At 46.1% G+C, this 22,164-nt stretch overlaps 1 protein-coding gene across 1 annotated transcript; it reads left to right on the forward strand.

Moving 5' to 3' along the window:
• The first annotated feature begins 1,846 nt into the window (after positions 1-1,846).
• Positions 1,847-4,595, forward strand: LOC123393611 (beta-defensin 15-like). The gene is made up of 2 exons (XM_045086154.1): positions 1,847-1,895; positions 4,444-4,595. The coding sequence occupies exons 1-2, from the start codon at positions 1,847-1,849 to the stop codon at positions 4,593-4,595; spliced, it is 201 nt and encodes a 66-aa protein (XP_044942089.1).
• The last annotated feature ends 17,569 nt before the right edge of the window (positions 4,596-22,164 follow it).

Raw genomic sequence — 22,164 nt, forward strand, 5'->3', positions numbered from 1 at the left:
TGTGGAAACCTTATCCCTGCAGGGATGGGATTTGGAGGTGAGCCTTTGGAATGTGATTAGGTTAAGAGCCCTCATGAATGGGATTATTGCCTAATAAAAGGAATGCCAGAGAGCTCCCTGTCCCCATCCTCCAAGGGAGGACACAGTGAGAAGTCATCTGTAGCTCAGAAGAGGGTCCTCACCAGCACCTGGTCATGCTGGCGCTCAGTCTTATATCTCCAGCCTCCAGAACTATGAGAAATGAATATTTGTTGTTTATAAACCACTGCATCTGTGGTATTTTGTGATGGCAGCTCAAAGGGACTGAGACATCATCTGAGTTTAGAGGAGAAGCCATGTGAAATCCTACCACCACATGGAGTTCTCATCACCTTAGTAATGTTCGATTGTGTCAAAGGGTCCAACTAGGATTCCCTTAAGTTTGCAACCTTCACTTCCTGATGAAACAGACCAGCCTTAAGAAGCAGAGATAAATGACCTAATGGGGTAATAAAGAAGACCGATGAGGCTGTGGGTGTCACTTTAAGATGTTTGGAAGTTTGTCTTTTCTTATGGATTTAAATTATTTTAATTGAAAAAAATAAAATAATTTTAATTGTGGATTGGAAGGGAATAGAGAAAAGCTAAAAATGTGTCCCTTTCCTCAGAGTTATTTATGTATTCGATCATTTGCTGAGATCAGTGCGGCACAAGGCAGGACATGGACGGTTTGTCCAGATCTCACACAAAAACCGTGTTTTCAATAACACAACAAGCATCTGTTGCTTTTCTAGAGTTTACGATTATTTTAACAAATGCTTCTAAGGTATTTCAACTTTGAGTAGCAATAATAATGCGGAGTGATCATGAGGGAGGCTCATCTCCCCAGTGTTGCATTAAAGAGAGGTATTCCACCAGAGGGAAGAATTAAAGTGGATAATTCAGGATGTTCTCTCCACCTACTTAGTTGATTTACTGCAGATTAGGAAAAAAAAAAAGAGGTAATAAAATTAGTGGGAGTCTGTGACATTCAGAGTATATAGCTATTTGATATATATATATACACACACATATATAGTCATAATCAAATATCGCATAAGCTCAGAACTGTCTGGGGAGCTGTTTGAGGATAAAATAAGATAATGTGTGAAACACTAAGTGTGTAGCACTTATTTTTAAGATTTATTTATTTATCTGAGAGAGAATGAGGGAGAGAGAGATGAGGAGTAGAGGGAGAGGAAAGAGAAAGAATCATACGCAGGCTCCCCGCTGAGCGCAGGGCCTGACATGGGGCTGGAGCCCGGGACCCGGATCATGGCCTGAGCCAAAATTAAGAACCACTCAACCAACTCAACTAAAAAATAATAATAATAATAAAAACACAACCTTCAGTAGAACAACTTGCCAAATGTACACAGCTCCTGCATATCAGAGCTGGAATTCAGACCCCACTGACTGCGTTATGATGTTATAGACTTACTCTCCTTTTACATATGAGTGAACCGAAGCTATGAAGGAGCATAGGCAGGACTAGAAACCCAAACTGCCAGGTAGCAGACCTTTGGTTCCCACTTGGTGCCTCTATCTATCTGTCCTTGGTCACCAATGCACCCTCTGCTCTGTTTTTGCTTCTTCCCCATTGTCCTTCTTGGGAACTTTCCAGAATCAGAAAAACAATGAGCCGCAGACTGCCACCCACTGAGATGTGTGGGCTCTCCTCAGGGGAGCATGGACAGGCCCTCGTTTCTGACATGCCTCGTCGATCAAGATGTTTTTTGGTTTAGAGAAACATATAAATGTGGGTGTTTTGCTGTTTTTAAAAATTTTATCATGGACACTGTGCTGATCTTTCAAGATCCTGCGAGTCATGAGGACGTTCCTCTTTGTCTTTGCTCTTCTCTTCCTTCTGGTCCCAGGTAAAATCAATGTCTTTGCAGGAAAGGTTATAGAGGTGGTGGCCGAGAGACAGGGTCTGCTCAGTGAGCACCTGGTGTGCTCAGCCCGGTGAACCTGCCGGGGGAACGTTTGCTACAGGAGGTGCTCTCCCCTAACGCCTTTTCTGTAAATCCCTTTCGTTTTTCATCATTGTCTAGGATGGGCTATCACAGGGTTGAAGAAAGAAAGATATGCCAGGAAAGATGCCCTTTGGTCCCCAGGGCCAAGCTCATTAACAAAAACAAAAACTGGGGGAAAAATATAAAAACAAGTATAGGCGTCAGTGGATCTTAAAAAAAACAACAAAAAAATTGTGGGGCACGTGGGTGGCTCAGTGGGTTAAAGCCTCTGCTTTCAGCTCAGGTCAGCTGGGAGCCTGCTTCCCCCCCTGCCTGCCTCTCTGCCTACTTGTGATCTCTGTCTGTCCAATAAGTAAATAAAACCTTTAAAAAAATAATTGTGATAGAGATGGGACAGGTAAGGAAAAGAGCCAGAAAAAGGAGTACTGGACAAGGAAAGGGATGGAGGTCCGACACTGCGGTCGTGCCAGGCATGGCCCAGGTCAGACAGCACCCTGAAACTGTCACCCCTTCGCCACACTCCATGAGACTGGGTCCTGTGAAAACTGCCTCAGACCAAAGTGCAAGGACTTTTCCAATGCCAAGTCCGTTAAGGAAACTCTGTCCTATTTTTTTTTTTTAAGTAGGCCAATGCTGGGCTTGAACTCAGGACCCTGAGATCCAGACCTGAGGTGAGATCAAGAGTCAATTGCTTGACTGACTGAACCACTAGGCACCCCAGCTCTGTCCTCCTTCTAATGTAGTGATGTTCAGAGCAACTCCTGCAGCCTGGAAGGCCCATTTTACATATATTTTTCAGATACGGAAACTGGGACTCAGCTGGGCGAGGCCGCCTCATAGAGTCCTACAGATAAGCGGGAATGAAGTCAGGACCTGAGAGTCCGCATCAGGTCTCTCATCACACTCTTCTGCTCCTAGGAGCCATCAATGGCTCCCGTCAAATTAAGTCCAAGACCAGACTCATCCCAGTTTCCAGAGAGCCGAAGAAAGGGCTTTTTTAGAACCTACAATGAGTCCAAGTTGGTGCCACATGCCACTGATGTCCCGTTAGGAGGCTCGGAATCCTCACACCTGCTGCCTATGTGGCTGGTCTTTTTTGCAATAAGACTGTGTGAGTAGATTCTGTGCCAGATATACAGGGATCCAAGACCTACAGTGATCTGTTCACTCCACTGGCCTCGAGGTACACATTGGACAGTGACCAAGACCCCCTTTTCAGACCAGTCAGACTTCTTATATACTTAGTCAACATAATATGGGAATATATAATATGAAATTATCTAATAAAATCAAATGGAGCTGACCTCTTACTGTGTCAAATGCACACACACAGAGTTCCCCTGACCTCTAGATGGGTGCCTGTGATGATCCATTGGAAGGCTTGTACACACAGGTGCTCCCTCCCTTCCTGGAGGCTTTCTGGTTTTGGACCAATGCTGTCAACTGGATGTAGTACAAGAGTGAGGTTCAGCAGCTCCAGCCTGGGATGACCTTACAACACTAGGAGGGCAGCTAGGGGCCCCTGCAGTGGGAGACACAGTTCCCTGAGCTTTGAAACATTGGAGTACGTGTACTTACGAATTCAGTGCTGATGCTGGAAATGATTAAGCACATGCTGGTACCGCTCCACCCGGTTTTAGTTTTACACATACAGGGATCAGCCACCTCTGTATGTTGGCCTCAGTTTCAATTTGTGGACATCTGACGCTGTCCTTACATATCATTATGCATGTATGTACGTACATACCTTAGGTTAAACTCTAAAGTATTATTTCTGATAAGATGCGCGTCTCTCTTTCACCTGAAGTGGGCTTGTCTTATGATTGCTGCTGCTAGAGTGCTACGGCCAGCGCTGGTATTCTGTGCAGGATAGACACGAGGAGTCTTGGAGAGCCGCTCCCAGCATCCGCCCTTGCCTGCTCTTGAATACATTTTGCAAAATGTGGAAAAGAAATTGGATGGAGCCATTCTAAGCAATCTTTCTCCTGCCACCCACAACAGTGAATGTTTCCATTTCTTTACATTTATCCTGTTGACTCTGGTCTTGCACCATCTCCGCAGCCTCAGACCTGCCCTGCTCTCACCAGGGAGCACTTTGACAGTGAGCTGGGGAGTTACTCACCCTGGAGGGGTTTACAGGAACAAGGTGATCATGACCCCAATAGTTTCTGGTAAAAGAACAAAAGCTTCTGCTTCTCAAAGCCCCCATACAGCCTAACCCCAAATGCCAGAACACGAATCTGTTCTTCCTGGTCTTTAATCCACCTATGACAAAAAAAAAACCAGAAAAATCAAAGAGAAAATAGTTCCCTACTATCTCATCTACTGGCAATGGGAGACACTATGTCAGCTTGTAAAGAAGTCTTTACTAACTGGTTACTTGACCATACCTGGTAACTGGACATATCTGAGAAGAGAATTAATCCAGGTGGCCCTTTCCTTTATATAGCCAGGAATTCATTTTTTGATGAGAAATGCTTCAAGTTTCGTGGGAGATGTGTGAATTCTTGTCTGAAAAATGAAGAACTTGTCGCTCTCTGCCAGAAGTCTCTGAAATGCTGCCTGACACGCCAGCCATGCTTGAAGAGTAAAGATGATTGAACCTGAACACTCTGGCTTTCCAGAGCCACAAAAATGACCTAGTTTTGTCTTCTCTTCAGTGAGGCGACATCTCAATAAAAATAAATGATCGTCTTCTATCAACCTGTCAATTGTTTCACTTAGAACAGGGAACTGTGACTAGCTAACTTTGGTGGTGCCTGCCTACCGGCTTCTTTTCCTATAATTTTTTGGTAAAGGGATTTCCCCCAAACCATCTGATATTTCTTTTTAATGGGGTCTGGTAAAAACTCTTAGCCAACAAACCTCTAGCTTTCCCTACGGTGTCAGCGCCAACCACTTGTTGAGATAAGTGGCTGGTAGAGAAAGGGACATATATTTGTATGGGTATTTATATTAATGACAGGTAGATAGCAGATAGATTTACTTATTGAGGACTCTCATGTGTCATACACACACCTAAATTAATTAATTAATTAATTAATTAATTTAATTAATGGTCTTGACCCCATGGCTTTAATTGGAGACAGTTAAATACTCCCTATAGATTCATCCCCTATCTGTAAGTCTGGGATCAAATTTACTGATGGGCAGAGGGACTGTAGGTAGCTATAGCAGTTCTGATGACCCGGGTCCTGGTCCCAGATTGACTGTCTATGATTTATCAAATTACTCCCTGACTCTAAGCATTCATATTACCTGCTTCAATTAAGAATTCCTGGTCATGTTCCCAAGGCCTAAGATCCAGCCCTGGTTCCCTGCTGGATCAGAAATCTTGCCTTATTTCCCTTTTGATTCTTCAAGGTCAATGTATTTAATCCTGTTGGAATCAACAATCTTTTTAAAAATTGTTTATTGTGTTATGTTAATCACCATAGAGTATGTTATTAGGTTTCAATGTAGTGTTCCAAGATTCATTGTTAACAATCCTTTTAAATGACCCTTTTCTGTTTTGAAGTATTTATAGAGTCATGTACAGGTGTAAAACTTCATATAGATACTTCTCTACCTTTTAATGCAGTTTTCCCAATAGCACAACCAGAGAATAATATGACCACCACATACTCACATGATACAAAGCAAATGCATCACCACAAAGACCCCCGCCATGTTGTCCATTCAGAGCCACACCCTCTTCCCTCCGGCCTCCACCTCCACCTTAAGTCCTGGTAGGGCTGATCTGTCCCCCTCTTTACAACTTGTCCCTTCAGGAATGGAATCCCTTCAAATAAATGGAATCATGCAGAGGTAGCTTCTGGGGACTGGCTTTTTTTACTCGCTGTAGTTCTCTGGAGATTCTGCAAGGTTGTGTATCTCAGGGCGTCTTCCTCTTTGTGGTTGTGGGGTGGCCACAGTATGGGGGTAGCACAGTTTAACCATTCGCCTGTCGGAGGACAGCTGGCTCTTTCCCAGGTTGGTGCTATTACACGTAAAGTTGCTGTCAACATTTATGTCTTTTAGTTTTTAAAAAACTTTATTTATTTATTAGAGAGAGAACGAGAGAGCAAATAAGGAACGAGCACAGGGAGAGGCAGAGGCAGAGGCAGAAGCAGACTCTCTGCTCAGTCAGAGCCTAAGGCACATGTTTAACTCACTGAGCCACCCAGGTGCCCCAACATTAACGTCTGTAGGTTCTTCTTCCTTTCTCTGAGATACGTGTCCTGACATGCACTGCCCGGTCCTATGGTTGCGAGTTTCGTTTTTAGGAGAGAACTCCAACGGGCTTCTTGAGCAGCTGCACTCTTTCAAGCTCCCACCAGGAATGTAAGCGCGGCCTGGCTTGTTCTCACTGTGGCCGACATCCGCTGCACAGAATTGTCACTTTTTTTTTTTTTTTTTTAATTTTTGCCATTCAGGTAAGTGTGTATCAACAGCTTGTGTGTGATTTTAATGTGAATTTCTCTAAAATCTAATGATGTCTCCCACCGTATACTGTGCTAGGTTTTGTACCTGTAGCAGCTGAAACCAAATTCCCAAACCTCTGCAAAGCCCCCAACCCGGTGCAGCCTGGACCCCCGTCCCCAGAGTTCTCTTGAGACCCCGCCCTGAACCTGAACCTGGCACCTGCTGAGTGCAGGAGGCACCTGTCTGTAGAACCATCTCAAACACAGCTCTCGGCAGGGGGGCTCTTTGGATCCCCGTCTGGGCTCCCTCCACCAGGACCATGTGTCCAGCATCTCCTGGTCTTGCTGTGAAATGCTGCCTGCTGGACTGGTGAGGAGGCTGTAGCTCTGACGGCTACTGTGAGCTGCAGAGATCACTCCCCTGGACTGTGAGTCGCTAAACTCATATCTCCCACTTACTGCTCTAGGCCAGGGGCCAAGAGGGCAGGGGTGTATCTCTTCTCCTCCATTCCATTCTGCTCTCCCTGCTCGCCTAGCGTCTGCTTCATTCTCACTCACTCTGTCTAACCATGCACTCAACAGGCATTGGTTATTCAGCACAGGTCGGGCCCTGGGTCCTGGGTGAGCCTGTACTGGTGAGTGGAACCGAACACTATCTGCGACCTGAGGAGCTTAGAATTCAGTCGGGAAGACCAAGTTATTAAAAACATATGAAACTCCAACTTGGGAAAAATGTGAGGAAAGAACAACAACAACAAAATTGTGTAGTGCGGACAACAGTTCCGATGCTTCCAGGGAGGGATTCCCCGGCCTCGTGACCCTGAGGTCCCCTGACAGGTCATTCCTGGACAGAGGAGAGGAGTGTTTTAGGGCAAGTGAAGGCATCCAGAGCCAAGCACTGGGCCCTGCAGGGAGGCCCTGCCTCCTGGGTGGGCTGAGGCCCGGGGTCCTGCCCCAGGTAGAAGGGGCCCCGGGGTCAGGGCACGGCAGCTTTGTAGCCCATGGTAAGGGGTTGACTTGGATTCGACCAAAAAGTATTAACAAACTGTTGAAGGGATTTTGAGAGGTGGTGTGATGAACGCCAACTAACTTTTTTTGGGTTTTTGCTTTGTTATGTTTTGTTTTCTCTTGTTTTGTTTTAGTTGTGCTGGAAGAGAATCAGATGGTGGAGTCCACCAGTGAAGAGCACAGAGGGAGGGGGTGGTTGGGAAAACCACCCGCGGGGGCCTGTTTCCCCACGTCCCCTCTCCCCTAGGCATTCTCTATCGCTGTTTCAGCCACTCTCCCTCAAAACCACTGCTAAAGTCCTGCCTCCCCGTCCTCGGGGCACAATTAATCACACTGACTTGTTCTGTTATTTAGTGAGAAGTGAGTTTGACATATACAAGATCTGCGGTTACGGGACGGCCCGCTGCCGGAGCAGGTGTAAAGCCGAGGAATTCCAAATCGGAGCGTGCCCCAGTGCCCATCCATGCTGTTTGAAAAAGCGAACCCTCTGAGTCCGTGGCGCCCTGAAGCCCAGTGCTGCCTGGTCCCCAGAGCCGCTGATGGAGGGACCTGGAAGCCTTCCCATCCCGAGGCCTCACAGCTAGAATCCGCCCAGCGGCAGCCACTAGCCCGATTACCGAGACTTCGCTGAGCGCCGTGGCTCAGTGCAGAGCCCATGTAGGAGCCCCGAGAGGACGTTCTGCGGTGGACAGCCATGTGGGTTACGTGAGAGTCTCGACGCCTTCACAGCCGGACCAAAAAATACGTCTCACCGGCCACAAGCCTAAGGGAACATCTTTTTATGTTTTTGGCCTGAATGGTATCAATTAATCTTGACAGCATTAGTTTTCTGATCAGAAATTTTGCTCTGCAGTCATATATATCTTTTGTTCATCAAAATAGGGCAATAAATCAATATTGAGTGCATTTCCTTTGGCATACGCCGTAATTCAAAGCACAGATTTCCTCGGAGCAAAACAAAAGAGATGCCATGCGACGACCCACGTGGCTCCATAGAGGGTCACCTCCCGCAGACGGAGCGCAGATCAGCTCGGTGCAGACTCAGGTCCTGAGATCTGGTGAAGAAAGCGGAGTCATACAGCCTTGGACCTGCTGTTCCTGCCCAAACTTTCTTTCGGGGCGACCCAATGATTTATGGGGAAAAGCTTCTCTCTCTATAAAAGTAGCCCAGCTAATAAATGACAAAAAATGATAACGTAAGGAGAATATCACTATTTTCTAAAGCCTCAGACATAATGATCGAGCCCATGAGCGTCAACAGCCCCACTCAAACAGACAAGGACAACCCCCTGAGGTCACGGCCTGCCTCCGGGTGGACGGACACAGTCACCCGGGAGCTGTTACGCTGTGGCCTTTTTACCCAAACAGTAAACTGGACCTTCACATAACTGTCACCCAGCCTCAACGTATGGCTAATCTCGTTTCACTTCTTGATGAACTCCCCTTCCCGGATTATTTCCGAGAAGATTCAACATGCCTTGTCGCCTCTCTGAAAATACTTTGGAATATATAATTCAGAGCAAATAACTCTTAAAAAGTATGCACACACACACACACACACATATTTGTGTATATATAAAACCACAGTGCTAGGACCATACTTAGAAAAAAAAATCAAAACAAATCCCTTACTATAATCAAATAGTCGATCAGTGTTCAAATGATCCTGGTTGTTTCATAAATGTTTTTTTCAAAACTGGTTTCTCAGACTCAGGATCCCAGAAGTCCACCCATGCGCCATGTTTGATGGCCGGCCTCCGAGGCCTCTTCTGTGGGTGGCATCCTATACCTGCCGTCTCCCCTGTAAACTATTGCATTGAAAATCCAGTGCAGATGTGAGCCTTTGATTTCAGCCGTGACCAGGGGAGGGGGGAGCCTGGGAAACAGCCCCCCGAGGAGGCAGCAGCCCAGATACCAGGATACTGAACATGTTTTAGGACAACCTAACTTCGATTTCAAGTTGTCCTATGTTGGTGTCGCCCTTTGGGATTCTCACATTGTGTATTTTACAAGGTGCTTCCATGTGCCTAATCTGTTTTGATCCCCACAACATGCTTGTGAGACAAGAGGCGTCACCCTGACCTTTTTTAGGTGTGGAAACAAAGGTGCAGAGAGGGGAGTGCCTTTCCCAGTAGGTCAGGATACTAGGCAGGACCAGGCATCTTCCCCACACCTCCGGTTCAAATCTGAGACAGCCAGCCATGGTGAGCTCGAATCCCAGCCCCTCGAATCCCAGTCCCTCCTAAGTATTGGGATCAAGGTAGATGGTTTCTACCTTGATCCCAATACTTGGAAATAAATACAAGCACAATCATGAGCACAGCTTTGGGGCTGGAATATGAAAGTAACATGGCTTACAGGTGAAGGTATAAGAACATCTTTCTTTGAAGTTAGGCTCTCAGCAACTTCCCACGCCCTGCTTGACCGTGTCATTTCTTCCAGCCTCCAGCTGTCAGCCTCTGGAGGCTTCTGTGATTAGCAACCCTTATCAGGGACCCACCGTCCCCCACCTCTACCAGGATCCCAAAGGCCCTCTTTGAACTGAAGATTTCTGAAAGCCTAAAAATCAAGAATGCAAATGATCTTATGCTAGCACCTCTGTGCTCCACAATATTGAATTTTCCTCTGGACCTAGAGGAGAGGCTGCAGCACGATGACCCCGGGACCCTGGGCACACATTAGTAGCTCCAAACCTCTACTTCACCATTGCTTCCCACTGCTGCCTTCTTCGTCTGTTTCCAGCTCCCTCCAGGTAGAATATAATTATTTTCACTTACACAAGTGATCTTAGACATTTTCTTTGGACCAAAATGTGCCTACAAATGAGACACATGTGACAAGGGCCACCTTTTCCAAACACCACTGAGGCCATATTGAATTTTGGGTGGTTATAACACTCTTGAACCAAAGCCCACATTTCTCTGGTTGTGTCCAAGACAGACTGCCTGGGATATGTGTGCCCGAGATAATGCAGCGACATAAAGCTCATCCCTGCTAAGAAGAAGAAGATGAGGGGCTCCTGGGTGGCTCAAGGTCTGCCTTCGGCTCAGGTCCTGATCCTGGGGTCCTGGGATCCGTGGAGGGTTTCCTGCTCACCAGGGAATCTGCTTCTCCTTCTCCCTGTGCCTGCCACTCTGCATACTTGTGCGTTCTCGCTCTCTGTCAAATAAATAAATAAAATCTTTAAAAAGAAAAAGAAGAAGACGGGGAAGTGGAGAGAAGAGAAGAAGAAGAGCCTTTTGTTCGTTTCGTACCAAAAGAGAAGACTCGGCCTCAATAATAGATATTTTTTAGGCATAACTGAATTGGACCCGATGGCAGCAATACCCGGGCGTCCGAGGAAAAGACAAGAAAGGAAAGGAGGGAGAAACACGAAGCAGAGTCAGATGAATTAAGTTCACAAGAGATGAAAGAGAAGTGGGGGGGGGGGCCGAGAAATGGGGGAGAGACGGGTCGGGCAGAGAGAGCAGAAAGGAAACCTGGAGTGACTTGGAAACTCCGGGAAGTGACAGTTGTGCGAGCCAGGTCATCCCTGACGTGTCCGATGTCTTCCTGCATGATATTTTACCCCAAAATAAATGCGTCCAGAAGACAGGACTGAAGCCTTATAGGGGACAAACATGTGTTATCACAGCAGCGGGGGGTCGGACAGCTGTGGAGGGAATTGGTGCTTTTTTTGGTTAATGGCGTTGACGTCGGCCCTTCTCTTTCTCTCTTTCCTCTTCCTACTCCTCTTCTCTGGCTCAGACATTTCTTACTCACCAAACCCACCCAGGGCTTTCAGTCACGAGATTTACGTCCTGGGGAAGGTGGCTCAGATGTTTGTTCCGCTAGCTAGTAGTGGGAGAATAATGCGTCCACGTGGGTCCTCTGTGACCCAGAGATTATTCCGGAATGCCTCTCTCGCCCTGCGGCAGGCCCCCTCCCTGCAGCGTGGGGCTATAAAGGGAGCCCAGCTCTCTGCCCACCAGCACCTTCCCAGTGGGCAGTCTCCTCGGTGACATGAAGCCATTTTTCTCTGCGTTCGTCAGCCTTCTCCTTGTGGCCCTGATGTTTCCAGGTAAACCAGAAACGTGACCCGGTCCTGGAGCCAGGGTGTCTCCACAATGGCCCGTGTCCAGGCTGGGCATCTGGGCTGGGCAGTGAGGTACTAAGCCCCATGAGTGCATTTCCTGGCAGGGTTTTGGGGCAGGGGTCTCTGGGCTGGGTGTGTAAGGGACACTTTGAATATGCTGATGGCCCTGGCTCCCCAGGAGACAGGTCCCAACCCCGACTACACTTTCTTATCCTGTTAATATTCACCCACTCCTTGTAAAGAGGGACAGCCTGTATCACAAAGGACTCAGCTTCCAGGAAGCACTCAGGCTCCACTGCCCACCCTTCTTGGTCAGCACTCACCTCCCTCTGTCTTTCCTTCCCTCCCTTCCTCCTCTCTCTCTCTCTCTCTGTGTCACACACACACACACTCAACACACAAATAACACTTGCCCTCCTTCCAACCCACCCCACGCCATTCTCCAGTTCCTCTTTTTCTTTACAGCTGCATGGAGGTATAATTATTACAGAAGAAATGGTCGTATTTAATGTGCACAGTTTGACGAGTTTGGACGTTTGCAAACAACCATGGTCCCGTCGCCACAGCCAAGGGCATAGGCACATGCAACACCTCCCAACGTTTCCTCGTGTCGCTTTGTGGTGGTGTTCTGTGTGGGGGTGGTAGGAACACTTAGCAAAAGAACGAGCCTCTTCCCGAACCGTGACGTGCACGACGCCGCACTGTTACGGGTAGACACCGTGCTTGAGAGCACGTCTCTAGAATGCAGCGTGTTGCAGCTCCGAGACTTTATACCCACTGAGCAGCCACCTCTGTAACCTCCGCTCCGCCTCCACGTTCACTCGCCCCCTGCAGGGATGCCCCCCAGCCTCAGGGGTCTGCTCAAGAGAGAGCCCTAACAATACCCTGCTGTGTATTTACTGTGAGACAGGACGGTCCAGAGCCGGAAGTGTTCACCACCCAGACGCCGAGCGTCTGAGAGCACTGAGAGAATCCGGGGAAGCGTCTCCTGGACAAGAGAAAATCGGGTCTCCCTTGCCGCACCACCAAGAAAAACGCTATCTCTTACCACGCACTCCCCCTTTTCCGGGTAAGTGTGGGGGGGGGGAGTGTGACCAGTGCCTCCACTCTGGAAGTGTTTAGTGAAAACAGATGGGGGAGGTGTCTGGACAGGTGGGGGAGGCTGAGCAGCGGTTGCGTTAAGGACGGGCTGTGTCTATGAAGACAGCAGGGAGACGGCTGGAGCTGCCCGCCTGTCAGAAGGGTCACGGGGGCTGACATCCCCCGCCGACAGACAGCTGAGGGTCCTGTGAGACCCAGGAGTGTGAGGGACAAAGAGGCAGAAGTATTGAAGGACTTCTGCAACCCCTGACTTCAAGCCCGCCCTGGAGAGAGAGAGGAGATGATACCGGGCAAGACGGCCTCCTCCTGCCATGTTGGAGTCCCGCTCCTTGGGCCTCCAAGAATTTGCTGAATACTTGCTATGTGTTGGGTGAGCAATGGGCGCCCTGGAATGCCCCAGAGAAAGGTGCAGAAGATGGGCCACAGGGATGAGAAAGCCAAGGAGACCTCAGCCGCGTCTCAGGTTAGTCCGGAACACCCATGTGGAGCCAGCTGCCGGTCCGTAAGAACCTACGGGAGACAGTCATTTCCAAGACGTTTTCTTTTTTTTTTTTTTTTTTTTTTTTTTTTTAAAGATTTTATTTATTTATTTGACAGAGAGAAATCAAAAGTAGGCAGAGAGGCAGGCAGAGAGAGAGAGAGAGGAGGAAGCAGGCTCCCTGCTGAGCAGAGAGCCCGATGCGGGACTCGATCCCAGGACCCTGAGATCATGACCTGAGCCGAAGGCAGCGGCTTAACCACTGAGCCACCCAGGCGCCCCTCCAAGACGTTTTCTTAATCCCAAACTCATTCCTGACCTTGAAACAGGGAACAAGAGGCTGGACGCTCAGTGGGCAAGAGCAGGGAACACACACGAGGGCGTTGGCAAAGGGAAGCCCGTACTTCAGATCCTGCCACGTTATCCCTCCCATGTCCTCTCCTCACTCCGATCCCTTTGGAGGTGGCCCTCGGCTCCCAGGGACTCGCTACTCTGCTTCTCCTCCCAAGGAAAGGGAAAAAGAAAACACCATGATCACAACAGTATAAACAATACAGGGCATGTGTCAATTATTCTAACAGCAAATCTATGAGACGGCATTATCCTTCCCATTTGATTCACGAGGGAGCTGAGATTTAAAATTAGTCCTTCGATTCAGGACACAAACTGAGGGTTACAGAAAGGGGGTGGGGAGGACGGGGTCACCGGGCGATGGGCATGAAGGAGGGCACGTGATGTGATGAGCACTGGGTGTTGTACGCAAGTAATGAGTCATTGAACACTACATCTGAAACTAATGATGTACTATCTGTTCACTAATTGAACATGGTGATTTAAAAATAAATACAATATAATAAAGTACAATAACTTGTCCGAGATTGTGCAACTGGTGAATGCTAGTCAAGAGTGGAGCCTTCAAGAACGTAAGTCAAACTTCCAGTGTTATCCTCCGATAAATGTCCCAGTGTACTTCTTTTTTAAAAAAAGATTTTATTTATTTATTTATTTGACAGAGATCACAAGTAGGCAGAGAGGCAGGCAGACAGAGAGGAGGAAGCAGGTTCCCTACTGAGCAGAGAGCCCGATGTGGGGCTCGATCCCAGGACCCTGAGATCATGACCTGAGCTGAAGGCAGAGGCTTAACCCACTGAGCCACCCAGGCACTCCCCAGTGTACTTCTTTTAAAAACATAGCCATTTCCCTCTTCTCTCCAATACCCTGTAATCATTTCCTGCCTCAGTTTCTCAGGGTGCATCCCTCACTCCTGAATTTTTACTTGCCTTCCCACTTGTGAGGCTGGGTGTGCAGCCTCCTTGTGTGTCCTCAAGCCCAGTGCCACACCCAGAATGCAATACTGACCCCCTCCACCTCATTCCCCAACTCAGAGAAGAAGCAATTAAAGAGAGAGAATGTCCTACAAAATGACTATTTCTGCAAAACAAATTTTTTTTAAAGATTTAATTAATGTATTTGACAGACAGAGATCACAAGTAGGCAGAGAGGCAGGCAGAGTGATGGGGGGGGCGGGGGAAGCAGGCACTCCGCTGAGCAGAGAGCCCGATGCAGGACCTGATCCCAGGACCCTGGGATCATGACCTGAGCCGAAGGCAGAGGCTTTGACCCACTGAACCACTCAGGCGCCCTGCAATACAATTTTCTTAAACATTTTTATTTTTCTACTGGTTTTCTACTTCCTACTTGATTTGAGTGTACTGGAAAAGTATTTATTATGAAGAGAATTCTCTCTCTTAATTGTTCCTTCTCCTGAATTGAGGAAAAAGTCTAATTACCTCCTCTACTGGCAAAATACTTTGATCTGTGTTTAGAAACACAGTATCCCAAAAGAATACATCCTAAAATACTTAGCCAGCTGTAAAAGACTATGCCAATCTGGCATCAAGCTGTGCTATCCGCATTTCTCACCGTTACCTGTCATTGCTGCGGCTTACCTGGAGAACTTACTGTGTGTCTCCTGCTGTATGGGGCTACAGAGGAGTTCGTCTTCTCTGTCTCCCAAACCTACAGGTGGGAGTTGCTCTGGTGAGCTCCATGACCTGCGGTGCAGAGAGGAGATGGGTCCTTCTTTGCTTGGTATAGGGTCTCAGTTATGCTAGATGAATAAATTCTTGAAATCCACTCTACAAATGCGTACCTATGGTTGACACTTTGGGTTGTGTATTCAAAAATATGTTGAGAAGTTAGATCTTGTGTTAAGTGCTCTTACCACAAGGAAAACAAAAATAAAACAATAGAAACAAAGGGACATAAGGAAATTTTGTAGGTGATAAATAAGTTTACTACCCTGACGGTGGTGATGGTATCATGGGGCTATGAGATTGTCCAAACTCATCACGCTATTCTCAGTCAATCTGTGCAGGCTTTGTATATCTATGTGTATATATAGGGAAGGATGACTACTAGCTAAAAATGAAGTGGTAAGAAAATAATTTTAATTAATCAGTAGATTCATCGATCTAGGCAGATTTGCGATGCACACCCGTGAAACAGATTAGGGCAGGAAGAGGATACCATTTCTTCACATTTAATCCGGCTGAAGGTCACATCTCAGGTCGGTGATGGAGATTACGATGACCAAAGCAGCCTCAGCTTGAGTCTATCAGAAGGCTTCCCCAGCCGTGGTCCTTCCGTGTTTTATCAACTGTCTTCATAATATATAGTTTAAGATAAGAATTCTTGATTAATAATCTCAGTGCTTGAATTGTGGAGTGAGGTACCAATGTCACACTGCTCAGATAAACTGACACATCTTTGAGGCATCAAATAACCTTCCAGGTGCTCCCTTAGAATGAGGGGAAAAAAGAAATTTTTTGACTCTTTACAATATGCCCTCAGCTCCCTGTCATCTCCCTTACAGGGATGGCTCAGCCCCAGCCCTCCTGGGAGGACCATCCCACTCACGCCAGTGTTAGGTAGTGCTGTGTCATCCCCTCACAGAGCCCGGATGGGTCCCCTTACACAGCATCCCAAATTGGCTTATGAGGAACTTTAATATTTTAGCACATCTATTACTGTTTCTTTTCCCAACTGCCTCAGAATTGGCAGCTGGTTTTTGGGGGGGAGAATAAAGGTGACTTTTGAGCCAGAGTCAAAGATCTGATTTTTCTGCTATCAGGATGGCCGCAGGGAAATGTGAATGCTCACTTATAACCTCCTCCACCATATCCCTTTGGGCTAAAATAACCTGCATCCGATTCTTGAGATGGTCTCAAGACGCTAATGTTGGATATTTCTTTATACAGAACCTGAACCGGATTTCAAAGTTGTCGACTGCAAGAAAAGTGAAGGCTATTGTCAAGAATTTTGTAACTATATGGAAACACAAGTTGGCTACTGCTTTACAAAGAAATATGCCTGCTGTTTGCATCAGAACTGAGGTTGTCGACACAGAAGCCAAATCTTGGTCCACCTGCCTAATCTCTAGGGGCCATAGCACTGACCCAAGACACAGGTGTCTTTGGAGAAGAGGCTGAGCATGAATTTGCGGGGTGCTATCATTTGATCAGGACAGTCTAGACATTTTGTAGTAGCAAAACAACAGAAAACCAGCTCTGTCTGGCCATAGAGAAAATGACTTAGCCTGAGACAGATTAAAGCTTCAAAAATCACTCAGCCTTTAATGTAATAAACTTTCACGGAAAACATTCAAGTATCTCCTTCTGTGTTTGAAAAATATTTTTGAGTACCTATTTCCTTCCCTAGGCACTGAGAAATGTAACAAATTAAAAACATAAATATGTAGTCGGGGGCGGGGGACGAACACCCAGGGAAATAAAAACAATAAAATGCCACACGTTTTATAACGCACCTATATCCAAGGCAGTAAGTGGAACAGAGAAATACAAGAGATGTAAGAAAGGATTCCTGAGGAAATGTGAGCAGGGTTTTGGAGGATGAATAGGAGTGTGTGCATTGAAAGAAAGAGATGAGATTTGTAGGCAAAGGATACGATTTGCAGAAAAGCACGGAGGAGACGTGAAAGAATGGGTTTTCCGAGCAAATGGTGAGTTCCGTGTCCCTGCAAAAGTGGGAGATTAACTCCAAGTGTCCAATGAGGAGGATGTAGGAAAATGGTGTGAAGTTGCGAAGAAAACACATATTGTACTAAAGGGTTCAGGCTGCTAAGCAAAAGGAGCTTATCAGGTACTCCAGGGGAGTGACATCGTCATATTTTAATGTAAAATGTTCCTTCTAATGACAGGACTAGGGATGGATTGGAAATGGGTGAGACCAGAGGCAGAAACACAGGTAAGAGCCAACAGTAATGGGGCAAGTCCAGGGACAGCCATTGGGTGACTAAGGTGGAGATCATGGCTAATAGGGGAGAAGCACTGGGGTGGGGGGACAGCAAAGACGAGGAGGTCACAGTTTTGGTGATGAAGAAGAAGGAAGGACATGGGGCAGAAAAGAACTGTGTTAACTGATGCAACACACACGTGGCGAGGACAAGCGGAAGGGACCAGATTGGTTCTGGACACATTGCACTGGAAGGGCTGGGGTATTCACGATGTCCAATGGGGACTTGAAGGGACTGACAAGGATTCCAGGAAAGATGGGGAGACAAGAAATCAGAGTGGAAAACTTGCAACCTCTAGTGTCCAGGCAGCTTTCAGGGCCACAGAGGGACCACGCTGAGCGATGCTAATGGTTCGGGGAGGCACAGAACAAGGGGAGCCACTGCGGGACACCGTAGGGTTCTGCGAAGGCATGTGAAGAGCATGAAGCAGCATCCACCCAGGAGATGAGCAGGGGAGGGGTGGTGGAATGGAGGGAGGGTAGTCCAGGAAGGGAAGGCTTCTGTGGTGAGGGTCGAGGAGGGGATAAGGCAGAAGCAGAAAACTCGTTTGAAGGGCTCTTGCAGCAATCCAGGTGAGAGAGGAGAGTGGCCGGGCCATAGAGGTGATAAGTCGTCACATTCTGCATAAGGTGAGGTAGGAGCCAACGCCAGATTTGGGGTATGAAAGCAAGAGGGGAGGCAGGGGCGACAGCTGCTCCTAGCAGAAAGCCCCAGCTCCATAGCATGGCCTCCTAAGTCCAGTGTACTCCGGTGATCCCTCTCCTCTGACGCTGAGTCCTGGGCACGGTGGCTTTTCATTTCTCAAGTGCCACATGATCTCCCCCGTCACCCTTTGAATCCTCCTGCACGGCCACGGTCCCTTCATCTGATCTACTGAACTTCCGAGGGAGGTTAAAGCACTAGACTCTGGAATAGCCCCCCAAGACCGGGTAGACCCCACCATTGCCCTCGCTGTCCTTATCAGGACCACAGGGAGGTAATGGCAGGACTGTCACGTGTCTAATGCCCAGACGGTGAACGGCTTACCATAAGCAGAGAGAGCCCAACAGACCCTTCACTGCCATGCTGCCATGTTCGGCACGTCTTATACGTCATACCTGCTCGAAATAGTTGTGAGTGAGTGTAAGAATGAAGACGGAGAGTCACTGGGGCAGAGGGCACTCCAGGAGAGGTCTCAGGCCCTGTCCTGTCCTGCAGTCTTCACGGGAGTCTGCTGTGTCTCACAGTCCTCGTGAGTGGTCCTGGCTTGGCTCATCTGACAAGGAACTGTTTTCCATCCAGAGAAGTTAGATGCCATATTTACACATCCTACCACTTCCAAGTCTCCGCGCCAGGCTTTGTCTTCGTGTTTCTAATCAGGTCCTGGGGAGGATTGCAGTAGGGATGCATTTTCCGTGACTAGAATGGAAATCCTGCAGGACTGCAGGAACTGTCCTGAGGATGGTAGGAGCAAATACCCCAGACAGAGTCACTCTTTGTAATAAGGGCCAACTAGGTAGGCCTTCCTTCCACCATCTACCCAAGAGCTAATAATCCTATGAAATTTCTGATTTTACTCAGATCTTGAAGGACAAAGAGGATATCCAGCAACATTTATTTTTCTAAAAGTAACCCACCAACAAAAGTCAATCAGGATAAGCAGGCCCCAGGCCCTCCTGTGATTTTCAATATTGTAGACTGGAAGACGACAGGAGACAGGCCTCCACATACAAGAACACTTGTGAGAAACAGAAATGAGGATAGAGAATACTTGACTCCTCGTCAGTAAGACAGCAGCCCTGAAGGAGGTGGGCGCTGGGGGTCGGGACCATGGTGGCTCTGCCGAGTGAGAGGACCCGTAGAGCAGGGTGCCCACCCTCCTGCAACTGTGGGAAGAGGGGCTCACTGGGCTCTTGTTGGAGTGGAGCTTCTTCACAGGACAGAACAGGAAATGGAGCCCCAGACAGTGAGACTGCCCTCTGGTCTGCCCCTTTTCTCAAAAGAGGGATCATCCAATGGTCCGTCCTAACCAGCCAGCTTCCCAAACCTCCTGAGCCATGAGAACTAAGACAGGGGAGGCGTCATAGAGCAAGACGGGGTGGGCTGACATCATCCATTTCCTTCCCTGCTTCATGTGTCTGTTTCAGAATCTCCCTTCTATTAACCAAACTCGATCACGTTTCACTTCATTACACGTATTCTAAGGACCAAAGAACAATTTAGGGAAACTCTGCTCAGCAGTCACCAGGAAAATGGCATGTTAACTGTAACTTTCACTTTTGACTTAAAACAACATCAATGAGGGGCCCTGGGTGGCTTAATCAATGAAGGCTCCAACTCTTGATTTTGGCTCAGGTCATGATCCTGGGGTTCCAGGATCGAGTCCAGCATGGGGCTCCCCATTCAGGAGGGACTATGCTTCTTTCCCTTTACCCTACCTATTCAAGTTCACACGTGCCCTTTCCCTCTCTCTGCAATAAATAAACTTTTTTTTAAAAAAAATGACATCTATGAGATCCCTATACAAAAGTGTATGTCATTTCATCTTTTGATTTTACTGGGTGTATAATATTCCATTGTATAATATTCCATTGTACGGAGGCACCATACTTACTAGACTCTTCGTTCTGACATTACACACAACAATGTTACAAGCATCTCAGCCCAGTTGTCTTTAAGAGATTGTGTTCCGTACTGAGAACTGGCAGGGTTAGTTTGGAGAGTGTTTGTGTTTAAAATCTTCGTATGTACAAATAGCCCTTTAAGGAATGAATATCCATTCATATTCCTATTAGCAATGTATTAAAATACCTGTTTTTCCACACTCTTTGATATTATTTTGATATTATCAAAAGTTAACTAATTCTTTTCACTCTGATGGGTGGAAAAACAAGAGACTCAGTTCTGGAATCAGGCGAACTCTGATTACTGTGTAGTTGTACATTTTTTCATTTGTTTATTGGTCATGTTTTCTCTTCTGTATGTGTTAATAATTTTGCTGGGTTAGAACTTCATTCTTAACTACCAATACATGCTCTTCTCATAGGTGAGATACTTAACCGTACATATTCTTTGCTTCCTTACTTTGCTTCTCTCTTTCTGGAATACCAACGGCTTAAACCCTGGTTCACCTGGGACCATCTTCCCCACCTACCATCTTTTGCCCATAATTTCCATGCCTGCCCATTTTTGCTCTCAACTTCCAATTTGTAATTATTATTATTATTATTATTATTATTTTAGATCACCAATCTCTCCTTTGGTAGTGCCTTCCATTTTTCACCATATAGGGATTTTTCATGTTCAGATATTAGATTTTCATTTATTTTTAAATACTCATGTTTTTGCAAGTAATCCTGTCTCTCAAATTATGCCTTTCTCATAGGATCCTGTTGTCATCTTCTTGATCAAACTGTATCTTCTCAAATCTCAGCAAGAATACATACATATTAACTCTAAAAAAAAAAAAAAATCCTCTGCATTTTCTCCATCAAAATGGCACCGATTCCAGTCCCGTTTAGTCTCTCCTACTTTGTTAACATGCTCCTTCTTCTTAAACTTAGTCATTTCCCACCATCTGCTAACCCCTACTCTCCCAACAGACCAGCAATAGAGGTCTTCTAGGTGAAGTAAGAAGGGTGGGATATTCCAGGGACAGAACCCCTCTGCTGTTTATCTTAGAATTTTGTGTTAAGCATCCCTAATCAAAAGCAGCTTCAGGGATATCTTTATAGATCCATAGTAAAGAAATAGTTTCACTATTCTTAAAAATATTACTATTTTTAAATTTAAAAAATTTAAATTTAAAAAATTTAAAAATATTTTACTATTCTTAAAAATAGTTTTACTATTACTATACTCAATAATTTACTATGAGACATGTGTATGTGGTGATTATTTTTAGACTCAAGGTAATTATTCATAAACTGTTCATAACTCATGTTATAAACTTTTGAGCCCATCATTCTCTCTACACCTTTCTTTAGCTTTCATGAGTTGCAAATTCTCTCTACTCATCACACGGAAAAACATTTTTTTTCCTTTCCTTTCTTTTTTTGGTATCTATATGAGATGGTGGATATTAACTGAACCTGTGGTAATCATTTTGTGATAGATTCATGCAGGTCAAATCATTACACTGTTCGCCTTAAACTTATACCATGCTGTATGTCAATTATATCCCAATAAAACTGGAAAAAAGAGAAAAAAAAGATCATCATTTCTTAATTATATATCAAAAAATCAAGAAAATAAAGGAGATGCTATGTTCTAAAAAAAATAAATCTTCTGTGCTTTTGTTACGTATGGGTATCTATCTAGGTTATTATCAAGCTTCTTCAGCTCATAAAGAAAAAAACTAGGTGCATAGATAGACCTCTCTCCAGAATGCTGCCTTTCCAGGCTCCTTTCTGGATGAATGTGTTTCATATTTAATCCACATACAGACATACTCATGCAAGGGTGATACTTAAGGGGTAGTGAAGTCATGGTGAAAAGCAGTAGTTACATATAAAACCAGGAGCATCGCCAATTTACATAACTTCTCTGATAAGTAGGGTATTTTTTATTACTTATGCAAGAGAGGAAATACTTGTGCTCATTAGCTATTATTCTCCTCAGAAATTATGGATCTTTAGTGGATGCAAAGTTATGGTTATGCAAGATGAGTAAGTTCTAGTGATACAACATTGTGTCCGTGGTTGAAATACTGTATCACACACTTAAACATTTTTTAACAGGGTAAGTCTCATATTAAGGGTTCTTACCTCACTTTTTAAAAAAGGATGGGTAATTGTCCTCAGGAGATAACA

Source organism: Mustela putorius, unplaced genomic scaffold (assembly GCF_011764305.1).
Source record: "Mustela putorius furo isolate JIRA1106 unplaced genomic scaffold, ASM1176430v1.1 tig00000905_pilon_pilon_pilon, whole genome shotgun sequence".
NCBI lineage: Eukaryota > Metazoa > Chordata > Mammalia > Carnivora > Mustelidae > Mustela > Mustela putorius.